The sequence below is a fragment of the Narcine bancroftii genome, chromosome 1 (assembly GCF_036971445.1).
Source record: "Narcine bancroftii isolate sNarBan1 chromosome 1, sNarBan1.hap1, whole genome shotgun sequence".
Classification (NCBI taxonomy): Eukaryota; Metazoa; Chordata; class Chondrichthyes; order Torpediniformes; family Narcinidae; genus Narcine; species Narcine bancroftii.
In genome coordinates this window covers 291,729,983-291,754,198 of record NC_091469.1, presented here as the reverse complement: position 1 = coordinate 291,754,198, position 24,216 = coordinate 291,729,983, and the positions used below count along the sequence as shown (strand labels likewise).

General features: G+C 42.4%; 1 protein-coding gene across 11 annotated transcripts in view; it reads right to left on the bottom strand.

Annotated features, from left to right (window-relative positions):
- Window positions 1-24,216, bottom strand: part of phrf1 (PHD and ring finger domains 1) — a 110,074-nt gene that overhangs the window by 29,747 nt on the left and 56,111 nt on the right. For 8 of the 11 annotated variants that reach the window (XM_069903897.1, XM_069903902.1, XM_069903888.1 and 5 more), the window contains 5 exons: window positions 12,836-12,927; window positions 7,930-8,111; window positions 4,835-4,973; window positions 1,295-1,413; window positions 1,022-1,209 (listed from right to left, as the gene is read on the bottom strand). In XM_069903897.1, the coding sequence (XP_069759998.1) occupies window positions 1,022-1,209; window positions 1,295-1,413; window positions 4,835-4,973; window positions 7,930-8,111; window positions 12,836-12,927 (720 nt within the window). Of the gene's footprint in view, window positions 1-1,021; window positions 1,210-1,294; window positions 1,414-4,834; window positions 4,974-7,929; window positions 8,112-9,696; window positions 9,883-12,835; window positions 12,928-14,168; window positions 14,442-19,511; window positions 19,725-24,216 lie in introns of those variants that run through there. The other 3 variants (XM_069903960.1, XM_069903967.1, XM_069903950.1) reach the window with 3 other exon arrangements.

Sequence of the window (24,216 nt, the reverse complement as noted above, 5' to 3'; positions counted from 1 at the left end):
CAGACAGCCAATGTTCGGATCTGTTCGGGAGAGGAGAGTGAAAGATGCTCACAAGGGGTGCAACATTCCATCCCTCCCTCATTCCATTTTCTCCTCTCCCATCAGCAGCAATATTCCATTTATCCTCTGTGCTCTCATTCCCACCCCCCCCCCTTAGTTGGTTTTCATTCTTTGAATCTCCACAGTAGAGCATTCTGTCTGGTTGCATCACTGTCTGGTGCCAATGCACAGGACAGGAAAAGACTACAGAGAGCAACATCAGTCTTCACTCCATTAAGGATATCTACAAGAGGCTGTATCTCAAGAAAGCAGCCTCTCTCTTCAAGGACTCCCTCCACTCAGGCCATGCCTTCTTTTCAGTGCTACCACCGGGAAGGAGATACACACGAGTTGAGGACAAACACCCAACAGTATAAAAATAGCTTCTTCCCCTCCGCCATCAGATTTCTTAATGAACAAAAAAAATCACAGACACTATCTCACTTTCTTTGCACTAATTTATTTTTAATTGCAATGTTTGTCCCTGTGAAGGTGCTGCAAAACAACAAATTTCATGATGTTCATGACAATAAATTCTGATTCTCATTCTGATGACCTCTGAGCATTAGAGTGATACAGTGCAGAAATAAGGCATTAACCAAGATCAGCCTCAGCCACCCACATACACTAATCCCACATTAATTCAATTTTTATTTGCCCCACAATTCCATCAACTCCCTCAAGATTCCCCTACTCACCTACACAATACAGACAATTAATAGAGACCAATGAACTGACCATCCACATATTTTTGGGATGTGGGAGGAAAACAGAGCCCCCAGAGGAACCCCACCTAGTCGCAGGGAGAATGTGCAAACTCCAGAGAGTACTGAATCCAGATCTACTGTGCTGTCCATTTTCTCATCTTCCTAGGCTCTAATCCTACAGCAAGGCTTAATGGGAATTGGCTCCAAAAAGATTTTGCACTGGGACTCTCGGGAAGCATTTTAGAAAATCCACTGGAATACAAAAGAAAACTCACCTTTCAAATGGATCCAGGTCATTGGGGTCTCCGTACACAGACAACGAAGCTGCTCCGATATCTGTCCGCATAACCTTCAGAGATGGCTCCAGTGGCTTGTAGACAGAGGGAACCAAGATCCCATTGACAGGTCTACCCAGCCCAAGGCTCTTTGCAATGCGTGAGCGTGTTGTAATGCTAGCCTTGATCTAATTGAAGAGACAGAAGCGTTACCCTGATTTTCAAGCGGAAATTCCGCCCTATTGCACACTGCAGAATTAAAGCTGCTCTCACCACTTTCTTTGCACCTTTCCTTCTCCTCGTCTTTCGCCTGTGTTTTCTCGTTGTCGTTCCAGATGAGAGGCTGGTTTTACCGCGAGGTTTCTGTGTTCCAGCTCGCTTCCTTTTTTTACCTGTAGGAACAAAGAAAGATTATAGCATTCTCAGCCACAAAGATAGAATCAATCTATTGCTGCACAATATTAATCCCATCATCCTGTTGATGCAAAGCTTGATCTGTTCAATACATGACATCAAAGCCCAGAGGGTCACAGGTAAGTGCCATTAGAAACACACCTCATCAAGAACAAAGAGGGAAAGCAACAAGAACTAAAATTAGATCAAAATACAAGTCTGAGTAGTGCAGCTGGATATCACCACAACTTAGGACCCAAGTTTAAAGCACACTAATCAGTTCATGATCCAACATCAAGCATTTGAACAACTTTTGCTTGCTGTAAGTCCACAGCACTCTGTTACAAGAGGTGTCACAGTGGAGAGATTGGAGATGGCAATTAAACAACCATACTACTGCATAAGCTGAGCTGGGGCTGAGCACCAATGGTCATCGTCAAGTCAAAAGGATGCAAGAGGATAGAGTTATATGTTCAGATGTAAGTTCAGATGTTAAGATGACAGACCGGACTGCCTGCATGAGGCCACACAACCCTTATAGGCTAATAGTGCAGGTGGAAGTCAGAGTCACGACCCAAATATATTCCAGAGGTGGCTGGGACAGGGAAAGGACTGGAAGAAAAATGTAATGAAATAAAAAGATAAATTACTAAAGCTTGAAAATATATTCCATAACATGGAAATAACTGACATAATGTGAATTTGTAATCAATAATGCAAAGATTAGGGCTTGAAAAAGTATTTGGGATATGTAGGTTTTTGAAGCTTCCACATATATGACAGATGAAGAATTTTAAAAGATTGAATCTAAACTTCTAACACAGAACAAATATTGTCTCATAATTAATAGATACGTGGATTTCTTCATCATCCCACATCTCTCGTCCTGCCTTCAACTCCACTCAATCTCTTCCCCAATCCATTAGAACATAGAACATAGAACATTACAGCACAATCCAGCCCCTTTAGCCCACAGTGTGGTATTGGTTGACAATGTAATGAACTGAATGTGCTGTGTATAAGAGTTAAGATGTTGGATATTTTGAAACAATTATTATAACCATATTATGAAAGGTAGAGTAGACTTTTAAATTATTGCTGTAAATTACTAAGAAATGGGTATTGGGACACTCACACAGACAGGTCAGCTGCAACTACTATCCATTATCACCTCTTCCATAAAGCCATCTCCTGGTGCTCTGTACACAATAGTGCTATTACCTGCCATTACACATAACGAGCTGTCAGACGCAGCCCATTCATAAAGGGGTTCCCGCCCAAAAGCAGTTGATGGCACTACAAGTTGTCAAACAGAATGTGGAAACATCAAACCCCTGCAGAACAACCAAGGGCGCCAATGCCTTTGAAATCTAGAAATCAACTAACCCCTGTTAAAGATAATGAATATGGAGATCACTGGGGAAGCAACCATTTACATGTGCAAAGAGCCAGGTTAACACTGTCTTAAAGGATCCTTTTGATCATGTCTGCCCGAATCCATATCTTTTAATTATAGAAAGCCAATCAATGATAATAAATATTTTCCCTGTCTTTAGAAATGAGCAAAACACTGACTGTAAAACTTCAGCTTGAAACAATACCCTTAAAGGAATTATTAACTTAATAATATGCAGTAAAATGCCTTCAACATTGTACCCTGTAACCTTGTACTTTGAATGAGGTTCAACAGTATTAGGGAGGTGACCTTGTCTACCCAACCCTAATTACTGCTCATTCCCACTAGCGAGACTCTAATAAATTCTGTGTGTTGTACTTCTTGTACCTTGACAGGACTGAACTATAACAACAGTGCTATGCCAACCCATGTAAACCTACTCCACAACCAGCTCATCCTTCCTCACACCCATAACCCTCTATTCTTCTGACATCCAGGTGTATATCAAAGCATCTCATAAATGTCCCTATTGTACAAGCCTCTAATACCACCCTGGTCAGTGCATTCTAGAGACTCTCTAAAAAAAAATTACCTCTGACATTTACCCTAAATTTTCCTCACTCACCTTTGTGAGAGATGAGTAAAACTAATATGAAAATATGAAAGATGAAGAAAACTAGTATGGATATATGTGTCCTCCAAGTTCACAGAAACAGCACATAGGCAGACAGGATTGCCTCATGCCAAACTCACCCAGGAGGCAGAAGAATGTAAGGGGGAGGGTACTTCTATACTGAAATAAACTGTATAAAAGTTGGGTGAGCCCCAGTATGTGTGTGTATTCCCAGGGTAAGGGGAAGCACCCAACTTTGCATTGTTGTATAATAAATGTTCTTTATTCTCAATTTTTGTCTCGAGCAATTTCTGTGAAGGTACTTCTGTTTCTCACACCTTAAATAGATGTCCTCTGAAATTAGCTATTGCTGCCCTGGGAAAAAGGTGCTGGCTATCCACTTCATAATCTTATACACTTCTATTAAGTCATCTCTCAGACTCTGTCACTTCAAAGAGAAAAAGCCTAGTTTGGTTAATCTTTACATACAAGACATTCTCCAATCCAGGCAACATCCTGGTAATCTCCTCTGCACCCTCTCTAAAGCTTCCACAACCTTCCTGTAATGAGGTGACCAGAACTGAACACAATATTCCAAGTGTGGTCTGACCAGAGTTTTAAAGAGCTGTAACATTACTCACGATTCTTGAACTCAATCCCAAGATTAATGAAGGCCAGCATACCAAAAACCTTCTCAATTACCTATCAACTTGCATGGCAACCTTGAGAGATTTATGGATTCAGACCCCAAGGTTCCTGTTCTCCACATTTAAGAACCCTGCCATTAACCATGTACACCACCTTCGTTTGACCTTCCAAAGTGCATTTCACTTTTCTCAATTGAAATGCCAGTTCTCTGCCCAACTCTACATCCTGAGTAACTTACGACTACCTTCTAAACTATCCACTTCTACACTGTATCATCTGCAAACTTAGTGACATACCCATCCACTTCTTCATCTAAGTCACTTCTAAACTTTGTGAACAGCAGAGATCCCAGAACAGATCCCTGCAAGGCCCACTAGCCACCAACCTCCAGGCAGAACACACTCCATCTTCCTTCTGTTGACAAGCCAATTCTGAATCCAAGCAGCTAAGGTTCCTTGAACCACTAGACCATCCTCAGTCCAGCCACTTACTCCAGCCCTGGTATCAATCTGAATGTCCCAGAACCTCCATCCCTGTCCCCAAACAGTGTGGGGTCCTTCCCCCTCTTCTTCCCACCCCCCCACACACGAGTTATTTTCTAACATCATCCAGCCCACACCTCCTTCTCAACCCAGACTTTCGCCACAAAGACTACGTGGACTGCAGCCAACCTTCAAAGCTCAACTACATGTTCAGGTGTTGCTCCATCCACGACACCTTGTTTTATTTCCATTCTCGCATGCTTTAAGCTAGTTTCCATTACCTTTTCTTTTCCTACGTTTCTTTGTGCTCTGACTGCGAGGGATGAGGGGTCGATGGTATACAGCTGTGTTTAAGCCTGCAACAACACTCTCAATGGTTTCATCCAACAGACTTGCATTCATTAGGTACTGGGGAACATCCTGTGGACAAAAAGAATTGCACACGTTACAGTCCAAGCTGGGTTACAGTCTGCTTCTGTCATCTCAACTTTTGTGACAAAGGTTGATGAAGAACAGTGAAAATTCCCAACACAAAACAGCCCCATTACCACAGCTGTGCAAGCAAACCCAGTGTCTCCTCTCCAATACCATTAAACCTGGAGCTTTCATCAAAAACATTCCTGCAAAATCATTCTTTCCTCTTCCAAAGTAACATAAGGGTAGGACACACTCCCTGTGTACTTGACATCATAATTCATCTTAACTGTACTGCCTCACTTGAGCCCACATCCCCAGATTCAGTAATATGTGGAAAAACCTCCAATATTTTCAACACTGAATAATCGCAACAACAAATCCACACTCTTGAAGTAATCCAAAGAATTCTCCAAGGGGGGAAAAAGTCCTCCTCACACCTAAGAGGAACCTCTCATCCTGAGAATGCTCCTAGTGTATTTTGTCTGTCTGGAACCCTATCAATCCTGAGAAATCTGACATCATGGTTAGTGTATCTCTCAAAAAACACAGATACTGAAAACCTGAAATGAAAATCTCAGCAGGTCAAGCAGTAGCTGTGGAAAGATAAAAAATAGTTAAGGTTTCAGGTCACCTTTCCCTATTGTGATGAAGGGACTTCAAGCTGTACCATTAATGATGTTTCTCTCCACTCATGCTCCCTGACTTGCTGCTGTTCCCACATTTTCTGTTTTTGCATCATTTCTCACACTTTATGACCCCAGCTTCCAAGCCAAAAACATTCGACTCCATCCCAGAAAACAATCTGCTTGACCTGGTTGCACCATCTCTACTCCTCTGTGGTGGGTTTGTACTTCTTGGGAAGAGCTGTAGTTTTCTACGTGTACTCTCATTAGATCACAATTGGAGAAAGACTTGCTCTGTGCTCTACATTATACCCATACCATATAATCATTTACGGAGCGGAAACAGGCCATGTTGGCCTTTCGAGTCCGCACCGGTTCACTGATTTTGTGCGCCCTCTTCAGGCATTGGTGATTTAAGTGTAGTGTATCTTTGAGAATTTTAACATCTATCCATAGGTACTCTGTACTTTGGATGTGAAATCTCATATTAAAATATTCAAAAACATTGGGTGTGTGGGAGAAGCCAGTGAGTGGCCGTGGACAATAGCTTCTCAGACTAGCCCCTTCTGTCCTCACTTCCTCACTTAAAACTGTCCCCTTCAACTATTCACTCTCCCAAAGAACTTTGTGTCATCAACAAGTTGGAACTATTACATTGCCTTTTCATCCTGGATTAACATTCAGTGAATAGGTGTTCCACCTCTGTCAAACTAATCTTTATTGCTGGTCAATAAAACACAAAATGCTGGAGAAGCTCAGCAGGTCAAATAGTGTCCTTTATGTAGCAAAGGTAAAAATACATATCGCAAGAAATCCACGCAGACACAGGTCACTGGTGCTGTAACAGTGTTGCGCTAAAAGCACTGCCCCAAATAGACGTGGATCAGGGAGTGGAGGGCTGGGGGGTAACTGGCAGTAAAGTGATGAGTCCTGGGCCAGATCACCCGTGATAGCAATGAACAAGTGGACAGACTCAGGGGCTGAGTGGCCGACTGCTCAATTATCCTTGTTTTCTCAATGAAAGATGAGGGAAACATTCCTCAACTCTGCAGTCATTGTGAGCAGTAAGTGTGGGCTAGGATGCAAAGCTACTTCCTTCCAGGAAAGATGGTGAACTTATCTTACAGCCATTTTCAAGTGAGGTCATGGCCATTCAGCCTGCACCACAATTCATAACCATGGCTGGTCATACCACCTTAGTACCCTATTCCTGCTTTCTCTCCACACCTCTTGATCCCTTTAGCCTTAAGGGGCAATCTAACTCCCGAGGAATACATCTAATAATTCGGCCTCAACTACTTTCTGCAGCAGACAGTTCCACAAGTTCACAATGCTCAGAGTGAAGATTTTTTTTTACATCCAATTGAGACTCCCTCTCATTCTTTGAAATAGTGTTAAGTGCAACCCTAGACTATCCTGTCTGTATTCTTGTGCAACTTGTAGGTGCAGCCTGTCACTCTGGTGACCAGTGCAGATTCAGTACCTGGACTGGAATCAGGTAGGAACTGAACCTTGTGAAGTCAGTGGGCAAATCACTGGGCATCTGCTAAGCTAACATAGAACTGGTGTTTATGGCGTTGTCCAGTGGGAGGGTACTGGATCTCAGGCATTAGCAGCAGCAAGCTATTACAACCCAAACATTAACGCTGGCAGTAAATCATCAATTGCTAAGGGCACGCCAGAGAATCTTAGGTTCTAAGATGCATCATATCTAATAGGATTTATATATTTAACTGAATAGTTTTCAATTCCAAAGACATCAGAGTCACAAAACTTATCTCACAGATATAATGTTACAGGAATCATTTGGTTACACAAAACACATAGTGAAAGGAGATTTAACACAGCCTTAAACCAGTTACAGTAAAACCCCTGTTATCCAGAATTCTAACAATTGGCAGCCTCAAGCAACCTGCAAAAAAATTGCAGAAAAAGGTAGAAAATACAGAACTTTAAAATTTGCTCCACCTAGCAGTTAGTTCGCCAATCAAGTAACACACAATCTCAAGCAACTGGCAAATTCACTCATCTGGCATCTACCAATCCCCATAGGTGCCAGATACGGTGGGGTTTTACTCTACTTCCCAACAGAGACTCATCTTAGCAGGAAATTGTACATGAAATTACAATGAGGTACATCTGAGGTAGTCACCACAAGAAGGTGGAACTCCAGTGAAAGATCAGCCAAGATCCTACTGAGTGACAGAACAAGGGGCTGAACTGCCTTCGTCTGCTTCTATTTCTTATCTTCGTAAATGCCAGCATTTGATTCTGTTTGCTAGTAATTAAACCACTATCTCTGGACAAGGTAGCTTTGTACAATGAAGTCAACACACCCTGATCTGATGTGCACGGGTTATCCTGTTCCTGTTTACATTTGCTCGGACTCTCTCACTCTGACGAGTCCTTGCTATAGCCCGGGTTCTTCTAGCAGTCGGACGTAATCGAGAAGTAGTAGGCTCTTGAGCTGCATCAGCAACAAGGAAAGCAACCTCTTCATCATCGATCTCTTCCACAACTGCAGACAGAGGAAATCAGGGTCAAATATTACATCAATATCTTTTCTGATAAAGCTCTTCCACTCTCAACCTTTTGCAGATGACCATATATGCAATCATATAGGGCAACTCTGTATAGGACAATGCAGAATTTCCACCTAAGGTTTGAGCAATAGTCTTTATATAAGACGACCCCAAAATCTGACACTTACCGCTGACCAATGATTGCTGTTAAAAGCATATCACAATATTTTAATACAAATTCCATGTAAAGGTTTTAATTTTATTTGCATATTTTAAAATAAACCACCATCAGCTCCTGTAACCAGCTGTTTTAAGCCTGTAGAGCGACAGCAGTCAGACAGGGCGAATGGACCCCACGGAGGAGTACTGAGTCTTTGCTGATAATTAACAGGGCATGCATCGGAGCCGGTGGCAAGATTGCAGTGTCAAGAGTTGGAGCCAACGGCAAGATTGCAGTGTCAAGAGTTGGATTTTAGGACAACCTGATTTTTTTTGGGGGGGAATATTTCATTTTTGATTTTCAAAGATTCATGTATTCAGGCAACAATACACTTTTTTACAACACTTATGTATAACAAACTAAGTCTGTTTTTCCCCTGCCCCCATCCCCAAATTCAATCAGGAATAAAGTTATATAAATTATAAAAATACAAAGAAAACAAAAAAACCCACAAATACCAGTGAGGTCAATGACCCTTGCAAAAAACTGAAGAAAAACTAAAAATACCCAGGTACTTAAATAAAAAATGGTAAGGGACAAAAAAAAACAAGAGCTCGTCATCTGCGCCATGTCCCTCTTCTTTGATCCAAATCGTTTCCCTGCTGGGACAGATTACTTCATTTCCTTTATTCTGAAAGGGAGAAAATTATGTCTGTATACCTACACTCTAACAAATGTGTCATATTTTTTCCTTAAATTGTACATGTTTTTCTCCAGGGGAATGCAACTCTACTTTTCCATATTCCATTGTGTAATATTTAGTTGGGAGTCAGACTTCCACGCGACCACTATACATTTCCTGGCTCCTGCCAAGGCAACCTTCACAAACAGAATTTGGTATTTGGACAGTTTAAAACACACGTCCTTAATGTTACCCAGAAGGTACAATTCCAAATCTTGTGGAAAATCCACCTTTGTAATTTTTTTCAGAATGTCCCCCAGAAGGACCTCACCTTTGTACACAGCCAGGTTGAATAGATAACACCACACCTAAAGAACTATTCGAAAATTTCTGTTTGGATTTATGTAATTTTTGTGGTGTGAGGTGCCGTTGATGTAAAAATCTGTACCTGGCAATTATAATAGCTGTAATCTGTCCAGACACAGATCTGACCAACACCTCTCGTGGATTGTTGTGCCCAAGTCCAACTCCCACCTTTCCCTCAACCTGTACAAGTCCAGCTTCAGGCCCTCACTTTGGAATATGAAATACATCATAGAAATAAATTTACTCACATTCCCCCTTTGAATTAGAATCCCCATGTCACTACACATGGGCAGGTTCATAGGTGGTCCCAATATGTCCCTCAAAAAATATCATAGTTGCAGACAGCAGAAAAATGTTTTATTAGACAAATCACATTTATTCCTCAACTGTTCGAATGACAGGAGCTGCCCTCGCTTGTACCAATCCTCAATACACTTGATCCCCTTCTGGCACCAGGTGTCCAGGATCTTATTGTCCAGAGTCATGGGTATAAAGTTGTTCTGGATCAAGGGCGTTTTGAGAGATATCTCCACCTTCAATCTAATACATTGATTTATTCTTTGCCATGTCTGAAATATAGGCTTTAGTGTGGGGTTATTCATTTCCTTTGAGATTAATTTAGTGTCCCATTTATATAAATAAATTCTCCTGCTATCTCTTCATCTATTGCATGTAATCCAATTTGTGCCCGGGGTTGGGGGGGATCCCCTTCCTCGAAAAGTCCGGTGATAAACCTCACCTGGGCAGCCCAGTAACATTTTTTGAAATCTAGGAATTTTAAACCCCCAATTTTTAATCCCAAGTCAACTTTTCCATGGAGTTTCTAGTCCCTTTCCTGTTCCACAGGTACTTTCTGACACATCCGCTGATCATCTTAAAGAAACCCTGGGACAACGGAATGGCTAACGATTGAAATAGATATTGTAGCCTTGGCCTCACCTTCATCTTAACACAGTTAACTCTGCCCATTAAAGTTATGTGGTGAGTTCTCCATTGACTGAGATTCTCCTCAATCTTCCAGAGCAAAGGGAGATAATTGACAAATTCTGATTTTAAGTTGAAATTTTAAAGTTTCGAAACATCCTATACGATGGTATATAGGGTAAGTAGTTTTCTCATTTATTGCTGGACACAGCTGGCACATTCATCTCAGCGGATCTACAAGATTATAAGAAACATAGATAGGGTGGATAGCCAGCATCTTTTTCCCGGGGCAAGAGTAGCAAACACCAGGGGATATTTGTACAAGTTTAGGGGAGACATAAAGGGTAAGGTGTTGCTGTTTCTTTTCAATGCCTGGAATGCATTGCTAGGGGTGGCGGTGGAAGCTGGTACAATGGGGACATTTAAATAACTTTTAGACAGGTACATGGGTGCAAGAGAAATAGAGGGTTGTGGATGTGATGTAGGGAAGGTTTAGTTTGTTGAGTAGGCTTACATACTGTAGTTTGGAACAACATCATGAGCTGAAGGGCCTGTATGGTGCTAGAATTTTCCATCTTTCATTATCCTAGAAGTGAATGAGGTTAAGCAGCAAAGAGGATTAATTTAGAATCAACCTCAGGAATGGTTAGATATTTAATACCTATCATATATTTATAAAACAGAATAATCAATATTCTGGTACAATTTAAACCCCTAAATGAGATTGCTCTATATGTTGACAAATTCTATCAAAGCTAAGACTAACTGTGGTCAGAGTTGATGAGAATGTAAATAGCAGAAGACCATTCATTCCTTTAAGCCTATTCCACCATTCAATACAATCGTGATTGATCATGCGACCTCAACTCTGAATGAAGAAAGTGTCTTCTCATTTCAGTCCAAAAGAGCTTCTCCCTTATCCTTGAACTGTGACCCCTTGTTCTGGACTTCCTCAACATCAAGAACATTTTTTCTGTATCTAACCTGCCTCGTCTTGTCAGAATTTTATATCCCTCTTAATTTTCTAAATTTCAGTGAGTATTTCATTTCAGTGGTCCATAAAGCCTTATTTCATCCATCAGTCCTGCCGTACCAGGGATTAATCTGGTGAACCTTCAATGCATCCCCTCAATGTCAAGAATATCCTTCCTCAGACGAAACAAGAACTGTGCACAATACTCAAGGTGCGGCCTCACCAAGGCCCTGTACAACTGCAGTCAGACCTCCCCGCTTCTATATTCAAAACCTCTCACAATAAAGACCAACGTACTGCTTGATTTCTATCCACATCTCCAATCTTGCAAACCAATCCCTTGCAGGGGACAACTGAAAGTCCAAATACACATCAACTGGTTTACTGTTGTCTACTCTAGAGATTACATCCTCAAACAATTTGAGATCATTTGATGAGTGTGAATTCCCTATTAATAATCCATGCTAATTAGGTCACTATGATTCAATCCAACTGAACAGGGTGGCCTGTTTGAAAAGAGAACATTGTCATGACAACAGTTCATCACTGTGTTGTCATGACAATGTCTGCCACACTGTGGGAGGGGCAGTACGGAGGAGGTTGTACTGTGGGAGGGGAAGTATGGGGGGGGTCACTGTGGAAGGGGCAGTGCGGGGGGGGGGGGGTGTCACTGTGGAAGGGGCAGTGCTGAGTGGGAGAAATACTGTGAGATGGGCAGTACTGGGGGGCTTTCTGTGGGAGGGGAAGTACTGAACAGGAGACACATTGTGGGAGGGGGTCTGTGGGAGGGGCAGTGTTAAGCGGGAGACACACTGTGAGAGGGGCAGTACTGAGACGGGGTCACTGTGGGAGGGGCAGTGTTGAGCAGGAGAACACACTGTGAGAGGGGCAGTACTGAGGGGAGGTCACTGTGGGAGGGGCAGTGTTGAGTGGGAGACACATTGTGAGGGGGTCACTGTGGGAGGGGCAGTTCTGAGCAGGAGACACACTGTGGGAGGGGCATACGAGACGTTTTGATTTCCTGTGGTGAAAATAGCTGTTGTATTTGACCTGTTCCTGTGATAACTCAGTTGTGGCACATATACAAGTATTTATTCTGCAGGGATTGTTTCAACTCTGAACGGTTGGATTTACAATTGTTTCAGGAGATGGCCAATGATGTTTGGCTGCTCGTTGCTCACAAGGACTTGTCCAAATGTACTGACACATTTTATCTGGTATAAATCACTGGCACAACTCTTCCTTTCTTGTCCACCATTCCTCAATTATCATCCATGCCTCTCTGTGCCCACAGTACCAACTGCTAAACACATACTGCCAGTTTCTCCCTTCACAGATGCTGTCCGGCCTGGTGAGTGTGTCCAGCATGCCAGTTTTTGTTTTAGTCTTCCAGCATTTGGTTTGTGATTGTTATTTGCTGATTTCACCACCAGTTTCCTCCATCTTTAGTGCACCATTCTCAATGGGCTGATCGACTTTTAGCTCCTCCACTTCTCACCCAGATTGCAATCTTCTGCATGGTGAGGGCCATTCACCATCTGAGCTAGGCTGAATATGAAACCAGCTCTGCACATCTATTCCATGCAGCTTAAAGTATTATTGCTAGCTTACTTACCAGCTGTGGGATTGTTTACAGCACATTCTGGACAAAACCATTCTTCCACTGGGACGGTGTGAAGGGCAGGCGTTAGACAGTCCAAGTGGTACCTTTAACAAAATGGTGACAGGCTGATCAACAAAAAGCTGCAGAGCAGGTGAGTTGAGAGTGTAGCAAGCAGATAAACAGAACAATGAACAATAATTGATAAAGCAGTAGTGAATACTTTCCAGACCAGTACCCCCAATCTCAGGAAGTGTTTACTTTTACAACTTGAGGTGACATTTGTGTACAAAAGGAGAACCTAGTGCTGAATCTATGCATGGCCACAGAGCACATTAACTGTATGGAGGTACAGTTATGCATTCTCATTTCATCCACCTAAGTGAAAGATGATGGAATGAATGGCCTCGTTCTGTTCCTCGGTTCCACAAAACCCAGAACACTTTCCATGAGGCGAGCTCAGCTTTCAAATCTCTCCTCATGTGAGACTTGTCATGTTTAACACACTCAATCTCTCAAGTTTCAAATTCAAGAACTTTCCTAGTTCCAAGTTTCCCATGCTTTGTTTCAAAGGGAACTAGCCTCACTTCAGTTAGTTCTCTCAGGAAAGACCAATTTGTCTCCCTCAGTTTATCTTGCGAAAACAGAGCTCAATTGTGGAATCAATTGTTTCAATATGAATATGCAAAACATGAATTCACAATAAGGCATTAATAAATATTCACAGTATTTAAATTTATTTTGAATCTCTTCGTGACAATCTTTATAAATATCTGGAACAGATTTATACTCGAGATTGTGACACTGATTTCTAAGTTGTATCCATTATTGTATGTTTAACCATGATTTAATAAATAAAAATTAAAAAAAGAGATTGTGACACTGGGCTTAAACCCTGCACAGCCAGCATGCACATGGACTGAATGAACAGTACATCTCAATGGTTCCACAGCAACCCAAGTAGTGACACTGATATTGCAACTCCTACTCCTCTGGCCAACTCTGTCCACACTGATGGGATGGAGGAGAGGGTCAAAACCTTCATGTTCCTGGGAATCCATACTTCATTAGACCTCTCTCTCCTGGAGCCAGCACTTCAAGGCAACTGTGAAGAAGGTACAACAATGCCTCTACTTTCTAAGGACATTTGACATGTCTTCAGATACTTGATCAAACCTCTACAGATGCACTGTTTAAATTCAATCAAACATACTATTGCATTTGTTGTTGTAGGTTCAGTTCAGCTGCATGGAAAAATGTTGGTGCTTATGTACAGTGTACAACATTTCTGACAATAAACTCTTTATCATTGAGACGGGGGCATTACCAGTAGAAATGGGGGCATTACCAGTAGAAATGAGTGCCTTGGGAATATCTTGTACTGGAACATGGTTCGATCATGATTCCTGTGTTTTCAGACAGCCAGTCACTTTCCCCAGTGTGAAAGCAGTTCGGAAATGGCCATGGTAGAGATGTCCCATCAGATTACCCATATTCAGCAGAGTGGCTGGGTTGGGAGCAAAGCAGTAATGGAGCTGCATTGGCTAATGAGTGTGTCTGTTCCTGCACGGTACCAAGGCATGGCTCAAATACAATTCAGTAGTTGGTCAATCTTGCTAGTCTGTCACCACAAAACAAAAATATCAACTGATTTAAACAGGAAAGTCAGCAGAAACTGGGGTTGCAGTGCTATACACAAAAGTCCTGGAGAAACTCAGCAGGTAATGCAGTATCTATAGAAAGTAAAGGGTAACCAATATTTTAGGCCTGGGCCCTTTGTCTGGTATGAGCAAAAAGCAGGCAAGCATCTGAATAAACATGTCCTTCTGAGTTTCTGTCTCTTCCATAAGCAGATCATCTGGTTTTCTTTTAAGCAACTAACACACTAGGGGCAAACTACAGGCTAACTCTGACATCTATCACAGCCATCATGTCATGGGAAGTAGAAGTTAGTGTACTTTTTCAGCAAAATAACTCAGTTCTTTTAAAATAACAGATAGACCATGTTAAAAGAAGATGTGATATGATGCACTTCACTCCCTCTGGACACTCCAAAGTACATTCTGATAATCAGGAAATACAAGAACCAAACTATGCCCCATGGACTCCCAAAACCAAATAATGGTTACAGCATGGAAAGAGTCCATTTGGTCCATCAAGTTTTCACTACTCACCTATGCCTCTTCCCACAGCCCAGCAAGTTCTTTCCCTTCAGATATTTATCCAGCTCCCCATGAAACATTACAATTGTATCTGCTTCTTCTCCTCCCTCATCCAGACATTCCCAACTCCAATTATCTGCTGTGCAAACTTTTCTTTCACTAACTGCTTTCATTTAATGTCCATGATTTTAACATTCTATCAAATCCCCTCCCGACCTTCTCTTTCCCAAGAATAAATGGAAGTTTTCTAGATTCACACAACTCAAATTCTCCATACCTGGAATCAGAGTAAAATTTTTCTGCATCTTCCATAAATCCAACAGTGCAGTACCCAAAACTCATTAAACCAAAGCTTTTCCAAGGATGACAACAACTTCCTTCATCTTGTGCCCTATAGAAAATACTGAGGATCCCTGTGGCTTTTTTAAACTACCCTCATCTGCCTCCCACTTTCGATATAATATACATATATATTCCCTGAAAAAAACACACAAATGTTGGAGAAACTTAGCAGGTCAAAATGGTGCCTTTATGTAGCAAAGGTGAAGATATATCACCACCGTTTCAGGCTTGAGTCCTTCATGTTCCCCCACACCTTGATGAAGGGCTCAAGCCTGAAACGTTGGTGATGTATCTTCACCATTGCTACATAAAGGCACTGTTTGACCTGCTGAGTTTTTCCAGCATTTGTGTGTTTTTTCACTTAACCACGGTGTCAACAGAATCCTGTGTTCTACACTCCCCCCCCGCATATATATAAATATAATATGTGTGTTCCCTGATCTTTCTAATCTATCCATCGTTTGGAACTTTGCTAAATTGTTTACATCACCCGGTCTCATTCTTCTCACCAAAATGCCATTGCTCAGCATATTTCATCAGCTACCTAGTCACACATTCCATCAGCCTGATGATATCTCGAAGACTAGCCCCCTCACACTTGGCTGTGCCTCCAAGTTTTGTATCATCTGAATACTGGGAAAAAATTCGATGTGCAGCAAAGCACAAATAATTTGAGAGATGGGACCAATTAGTATTTAGTCAGGGGCTGACTGGAGGTAGTCAGCATGGCTTTGTGTGGGAAATCATCTCAGGAATTTGATTGAGTTTTGTGAAGAGGTGACCAAGAAGATTGATGAAGGGAGAGCTATGGACATTGTACATGGACTTTAGTAAAGCCTTTGACAAGATCTTTCATGGTCTGGATATTCAGATGCATGGAATCTAGGGTGAGTTGGCCAATTGGATACAGAATTAGCAACGGTAGGAGACAGAGGGTGGTCGTGGAAGGTTGTTACTCAGATTGAAGGCCTGTGATCAGTTGAGTGCAGCAGGGATCGGTGCTGGATCCACTTATGCTTATTGTCTATATAGACAATTTGAATGACAATATAGTTTTGGCATGGTTAGTAAGTTTGTTGAGGATACAAAAATTGATGGTATAGAAGACACTGTGGAAGGTTTGCCTAAAATTACAGCAGGATCTGGGTCAATTGGACAAGGAATGGAAGGTAGAATTTAACTTAGCCAAGGAATGGAAGGTGGAATTTAACTTGAACAAATGTGACATGTTGCACTTTGGGAGATGGAATAAGAACAGGTCTTGCATGGCGATTGACAAGGCCCTGGAGAGTGAACACAGGTACATAGCACAAGGAAAATGGCAATGCAGATAGACAGTATATGGTGAAGCAAGCATTTGGCACACTGGCCTTCATTGGTCAGGGCATTGAAAACTGGAGTAGACATCATGTTACAACTGTTCAAGGTGAGACTACACTTTGAGTATTGTGCACAGTTCTGGTCACTCAGCTAAAGGGAATTTTAAGATAGGATGCAGAACGACTCATAAGAATGTTATCACGACTAGTGGGCTTGAATTATAAGAGGCCGAATAGTCTGGGACTATTCTCCCTGGAACATAGGAAGCTAAGGATTATAGATTTATAAAATAATGAGGGACATAGATAGGGTAAAATATCATAGCCTTCTCCCCACCCTGAGAATAGGTGAATCTAAACTAACTAGAAGGCATAGATTTAAAATGAGAGGGAAAGTTTGAAAAGGGACCTGAAGGACACCTTCTTTGCACAGAGGATGGTGGTTCCATGGAATGAGCTACCAGAAGAACTGGGAGAAGCAATGACAATTACAATGTTTAATAGACATTTAGACAGGTACAGCAAAATCCCCATTATCCAGAATTCAAACAACCGGCAAAAAAAATTATGGAAAATAAATTGGTAAAAATCACAACAGTTTATAATTGGTGCCCCCACCCCAGCAGTCAGTTCACCAATCCACGCAACACACAATCTCAAGCAACCAGCAAGTTAATTTATCCAGCATCTACCAAAATCCATATAGGTATCAGATAAGGGAGGTTTTACTGAATATGGACAGGAACAATTTAGAAGGATATGGGCCAAATGCAGGCAAATGTGACTAGTGTGGCCAGTACACACAAGTTTGGCTGAAGGGCTTGTTTCCATGCTGCAAAGCGATGACCATCTATGACTCCATCATTAACAATCAAGAAAAGCATTGCTTATAGCAAGAACCCCTGGGAACTTATCGGAACAAGGAGTTAATCAACTCTATCTTCATACCAATACTTGTTGAGAATATCAGGCTTTGAAATCCAACTTTCTCACCCTTTAACTGAGTCTGAAGTTCTGCTATGCCATTTCCTCAATCCTTTCCCAGGGATAATTAATTAATCATCTCATTAAATAGTACCAAAACATTCTTCCCTTTTGTCCAATAAGACACTCTCATTATTCTCCGGCTCCTGATGAATTTCTATCCACATATCCAAATAACCAAATGATAATGTGCAGGCAATCTGTTCTTGTGATGCTGGTTAGGGGATTAACTATGATCCATAACTCTAGCTATATTAACTCTCAAAAATAGTACAGTATTGTTACAAACCAGTTCAGACAAGTTTTAGATGGCAACATTCAATTCTGGGCTTCGCACCTTACAAAGGGTTGACTTGGGATGGAAGTCAGTCCAGATTCGGTAGAATGACTGGAATGACAAGGGTTAAGTTGCAGAAACTTATTGCATGGAGTTATAGGTTGAATCATGTAGCCAGCAGCTCGCACCAAACTGTTTGCAACAACATCCTTATAGGAGACAGTCAAAAGAATGTAGATGCTGAAACTGGAGCAAAAAAACAATCTGCGGTAGGAACTCAGTGGGTCGAGACTGAAAGGTTCCACCCCAAAAAGCTGACTGTTCTTCCTCCCCCCCAATTGCTGCTCAACCTGCTGAGTTCCACCAGCAGTGTGTTCTGCTCAACCTCCTTGAAAATCAGCTCTCCTGATGTCCATAAGGCAAGATATAGGAGCAGAAGTAGCCCATTGAGTCTGCTCTGCCATTCTACCATGAGCTGATCCATTCTCCCACTCCACTACCTCTGATACCCTAACTGTGTACTGCGATTAGCTGGAGGTCAGGTGCCAGCTCACCCAACCAGCCTCTCCTCTGCTGATGTCAACGTTCAGGCATCAACCCCTGAGCCTCACCCAAGGGATGGATTGGCACCCACAGTATGACCCTCACCCACTGAATAGGGATGGTGACCTTAATTAAAAAGCCAAGCCTTCACTACAAACCTACACTCTGTAATTGTGCTCTGTACAGGGCTGTATGAATGTTAGACATAACCTGTTAGTCTGCTCGCATAACAACCTTCTCACTGTACTAGGGATTTTGTAACAAACAAACTTAATTAATCTCTGGGAGATGAAGCTATTTATTGATCATTGTTATCATTTCAATGTGTGAACGGCCAAACGGACTTCAGGGGACTGGGCTTTGTTTCCACCTTTGAGGCCTAGTCTCTTGCATGCTGCTCCACTCATGGCAATAGCGAGGCCTTGAGCTCAACTGGAACTGCAGCAGACTTGGAAAAGTGCAAAAGCAGAGGAACACAGTGGGCAGCCGATTAGGCTTGATCTGCCCACTCTGTTGAAGTCGATTGAAGAAATAGATAGGGTAGATTCTAACTATTCCCTTCCCCCCAAAAAAATCCAGAATGAAAGTACGTGGTCTTAAAGATAATTAAGCACTTCGCACGAATAGAAAAAATCCTGACTCTGTGGCCAGAGATGGATTCATTTTTGTTTGGATAAGTAGCAGAGCCCAGGCCAGCATGCAGTGTTCAGATACAAATCAAGCATGATTTACTAACTGTGGAGACACAGTGCACTGCTGCTCCCAGCTGGTACTTTATGGCACAAGGGATTCAAAGCATCTGTTCTCTGGGCAGAAAGCAAAGCTGGAGGGCATTCAGACATGGCATTATTGAACGTCAGAGCAGATTCAGGGGGCATCATGGACAATGGTCCTGTTTCTAATGTCCTCAATAGATAGTGTCAGAGGCTCAGACAAACAGGCATTCTTACTCAAGCCTGCAACTGCATCAAATAGACAGGCTCCAAGCAGCTCTGCACACATCAGCATAGCAGCGCAGCTGCTGGGACAACTTGAGATGAGCAGACATAGTCTTTTACACTCACCCCTGTAGCCTGGGAGACATCAATGGAGTGTGTTTGGCCACCTCCCTCAGGTCTTTGGCTGGTTCTTTTAGGTGGAGTTCAGCCGCATTCTAAGGTGGAGCTGGCTCAAAGGAATGGCCTCCAAGCAGATACGGAGGAAAAGCCAGAAGATCATCTGACTGATCAAGTCCTCCAAGGTCTGGTCATCTTGTCGGCAGGAAGCCCACGACTATCCATCTCTAAAGAGAAAGACATTGCTGACAGCCCCGACTCCCACTGATCTCCCATTATCAAAAACATTCTTGTGAATAACCACAGTGTTACCATCCCCACTACACTGCATCAATGTAAAATGTCACATCCTTCTCTTGTTCTCATTCATCTGTATATTTTGGGAACTCTTTAATGCTTAGGGTCCAAATAATAATTTCAACACCCCACAACTCATGATAATAGATAACTATCATTTTCAATTTTATTTTCAAAGATGCAGTCCGTGGTAATCATTCCTGCTTTTGACAAAACTGGGAACAACTACCCACTGAAGCCACTTGGTGATATTATAAATCTATCAGAGGGAGCCGAGCTATGCATTCTTAAATTCACATAGAAACCTATAGCTCTCCCCAACTCCATCCACTGTAACCTGTTTACCCAGACTGAAAGTGTAGTGTTACCTAGCTGGGGTGGGAAGGAAGGGGGTAAGATTTTGAAGGATCCATCTGAGCAGCACGATTGGTGTAGTGGTTAGTGCAACGCCATTACAGTACCAGTGATTGGACCAGGGTTCGAATTCTGCACTGTAAGGAGTTTGTGCATGCTCCCCATGTCTGTGAGAGTTTTCCCCAAGGGCTATGGTTTCCTCACCGTTTGAAATGAACCAGAGGTTGTAGGTTAATTGGGTGTAAACTGAGTGGCGCGGACTCATGGGCTAAAATGATCTGTTACCATGCTGTATGTCTGTCTAAATCTGCTCTGAGCAGTGAACACAAAGATCCCAAAGCCAGTATCTCCAAGAACAGGGGCATTTTTTCCCAGTGTCCTAGGCCCAAAATTGCTTTTGGGCTTGCAGCATACAGTACTGCACTGTACCATAGAACTAGCTTGTAACATACAGCACCCTACTGTAATATAGAACTGGCTTGTAACACACAGTACTGCACTGTAATATAAAACTGGCTTGTAATACACAGCACTGCACTGTAATATAGAAATGGCTTGTAACACTCTGGACTGTAGCATAGACCAGGCTTGTAAAACACAGCACCACACTGTATCATTGAACTGGCTTGTAACAGCACCACACTGTAACATAGAACTGGCTTGTAACAGCACCGCATTGTAATATAGAATTGGGCTTGTAACACACATCACTGCACTGTAATATAGAACTAGCTTGTAACACACAACACCCCACTGTAATATAGAAATGGCTTGTAACACACATCACCCCACTGTAATATAGAACTAGATTGTAACACACAGCACTGCACTGTAATATAGAACTGGCTTGTAACACACAGCACCCCACTGTAATATAGAAATGGCTTGCAACATGCAGCACTTCACTGGAACATAGACAAGGCTCGTAATACACAGCACCACACTGTATCATTAATCTGGCTTGTAACAGCACCACACTGAACCATAGAACTGGCTTGTAACAGCACTGCACTGTAACATAGAACTAGCTTGTAACAGCACCACACTGTAACATAGAACTGGCTTGTAACAGCACCGCATTGTAATATAGAACTAGATTGTAACACACAGCACTGCACTGTAATATAGAACTGGCTTGTAACACACAGCACCCCACTGTAATATAGAAATGGCTTGTAACATACAGCACCACACTGTAACATAGACCAGGCTCGTAATACACAGCACCACATTGTAACATTAATCTGGCTTGAAACAACACCACACTGAACCATACATAGAACTGGCTTGTAACAGCACTCCACTGTAACATAGAACTAGCTTGTAACAGCACCATACTGTAACATAGAACTAGCTTGTAAAAGCACTGCATTTTTTTAGAACTGGCTTATATACAGCACCCTACTGTAATATAGAACTGGCATTTAACATAGAGCAGCTCATTGTAATATAGAAATGGCTTGTAACATAGAGCACCCAACTGTAATATAGAGCAGGTCTGTAACACACTGAGTCCTGCTGTAATGTAGAGCTGTTCTGTTGTAATGTAGACCTTTTCTGTAGTATATTGTGACCTGTTCTAATGCAGAGCTGGTCTGTAACACACTGTGTCCTGTTGTAATGTACAACTGGTCTGTAACATACTGTGCCCTGTTGTAATGTAGAACTAGTCTGTAATACACTGTGCCTTGTTGTAATGTAGAGCTGGTCTGTAACACACTGTACCCTGTAGTAATGTAGAACTGATTTGTAACACTGTGTCCTGTTGTTAAGTAGAGCTGGACTGTAACTCAAAGCTCTCTCCTGTAATAAATTAGTGCTCCGACTAACTTAACAATGTAAATTCAAAAACTGAACACTAGCAGGCAGTTCCTCTGACCTTTTCCAATACTAATTCTCACATCCTGTTTTATGATGGCAAATGCCAAGGGTTCTCAGATAAGTTCATTGCTATGGTCCGCCACAACAACTTTCTCCCAGTGGCTGAAGAGCTCCTCCCTGAATTACAGTGGATTCTGTCATCACGTGGTTCCTCTGATGTGATCTTTACCTTGAAGCAAACTCACGATGAACGCAAAGACTTACACCATCCACGTTATGTTGAATTTCACAATATTTTATAATAATTTAGACATAGAGCATGGTAACAGCCACTTCAGCCCTCGAGTCTGTGACGTCCAATTTACATATATCCATGGTACGTCTTGAATGGTGGGAGGAAACCGGAGCCCCCAGAGGGGTCCATGCCAAACAACTTCAACATAACATCCTAACTCCTGTATTCAATACTCTGATTTATGAAAGCCTTCTTCACCACCTTATCTACAAATGATTCAACTTTCAGGGAATTATGTACCATGACTCCTAATCCCTTTGTTCCACTGCACTCCTCAATTATCTACCGTTTAATGTGTTTGACTTGTTTTGATTAGTTCTACCAAAACCAACTCTTCTAACTGTCCTATATCACCCTGTAAGCTTTGATAATCTTCCTCACTGTCCACAACACCACCAACCTTTGTATCATCTGCAAACTTACTAATCCAATTTGGCACCCTATCATCGAGATCGTTAATACAAGTACACGATCCTTTATCTGGAACCCGTGGGGGACAGTGTATTCCGAATTTCGGAATTTTCTGGATTTCGGAAAGCCAGATTTAAACCAAACCGAATTGTGCTGCCGTATCCACCCCCACCCCCTTCCAATCGCGCTACCGTCTTACCACCCGCTGCTGGTCTCTCCCCCCCCCTCACCCACCCAACTCACGCTGCTGGTCTCTCCCCCCCTCTTCTGCCCAACTCACACTGCTGGTCTCTCTCCCCCCCCCTCGCCCGCCCGACTCTCGCTGCCATCTCTTCTACCCCCTTTGCCCGCCCGACGCGCTGCCGGTCTCCCTGCCTCACCAGTCCGACTCACGTTGCCAGTCCCCACCCCTCACCCACCCCACTTGCGCTGCCGGTCCCACGCTGCCCCACGGCCGCCCAGCTCGTGCTGCTGGTCTCCGCCAGGCTCGTGCTGCCGGTCTCCCCCCACCTCATGCTACCAATCTCCCCCCTCCCCTCGCCTGCCTCGCACTGCCAGAATTCCCCGCCCCCCCCGGCCACAACTTGCGCTGCCAGCTCCCACCTCGACTCCCCGACTCGTGCCGCCGGTCTCCCCTCCCCTCGCCTGCCTGACTCGGGCTGCCAGACACCCCCCCCCCCCACCTCGCCTGGCCGATTCGTGCTGCCGGTCTGCCCCCTCGCACGCCTGACTCATGCTGCCATCTCTCTCCCCAGTTTCCGGATTTTGGAGCTTTCTGGATTTTAGATATCTGGATAAAGGATTGTATACTTGAATATATGACAATCAGCGCTCCACTAGTCACTAGCCTCCAATTCGACAAACAATTTTCCACAACTACTCTCTGAGATCTCCCAGCCAACCACTGTTTTTTTTTTATTTTTTATTTTTCACACTATAAACCATATTGACCAAGATACATACAGACATTTTTTTCTTGAATATATAGTGTCATTTTCTCCCCTTTTCCCCCCTCCCTTCCTTTCCTCCCTCACCCCCTTCCCCATTTATTTGAAGTTCAATCTATAAGATACATTAAACCCGTTAAACAATGTTGTCACTTAATAAAAATAAACAAGAAATTTTACTGAGTCAGTTCTTTTCGTTATCTTCTCCTTCTGTCATTTTAGGTGGTGGAAGTCCATAGTAGGATTTCTCTATTGTATTTCATGTATGGCTCCCATATTTGTTCGAATATTGTGATGTTATTTCTTAAATTATAAGTTATTTTTTCTAATGGAATACATTTATTCATTTCTATGTATCATTGTTGTATTCTCAAGTTATCTTCTAATTTCCAGGTTGACATAATACATTTTTTTGCTACAGCTAAGGCTATCATAACAAATCTTTTTTGTGCTCCATCCAAATTGAGTCCAAATTCTTTATTTCTTATATTACTTAGGAAGAAGATCTCTGGGTTTTTTGGTATATTGCTTTTTGTGATTTTATTTAATACCTGGTTTAGATCTCCCAAAATTTTTTCACTTTCTCACA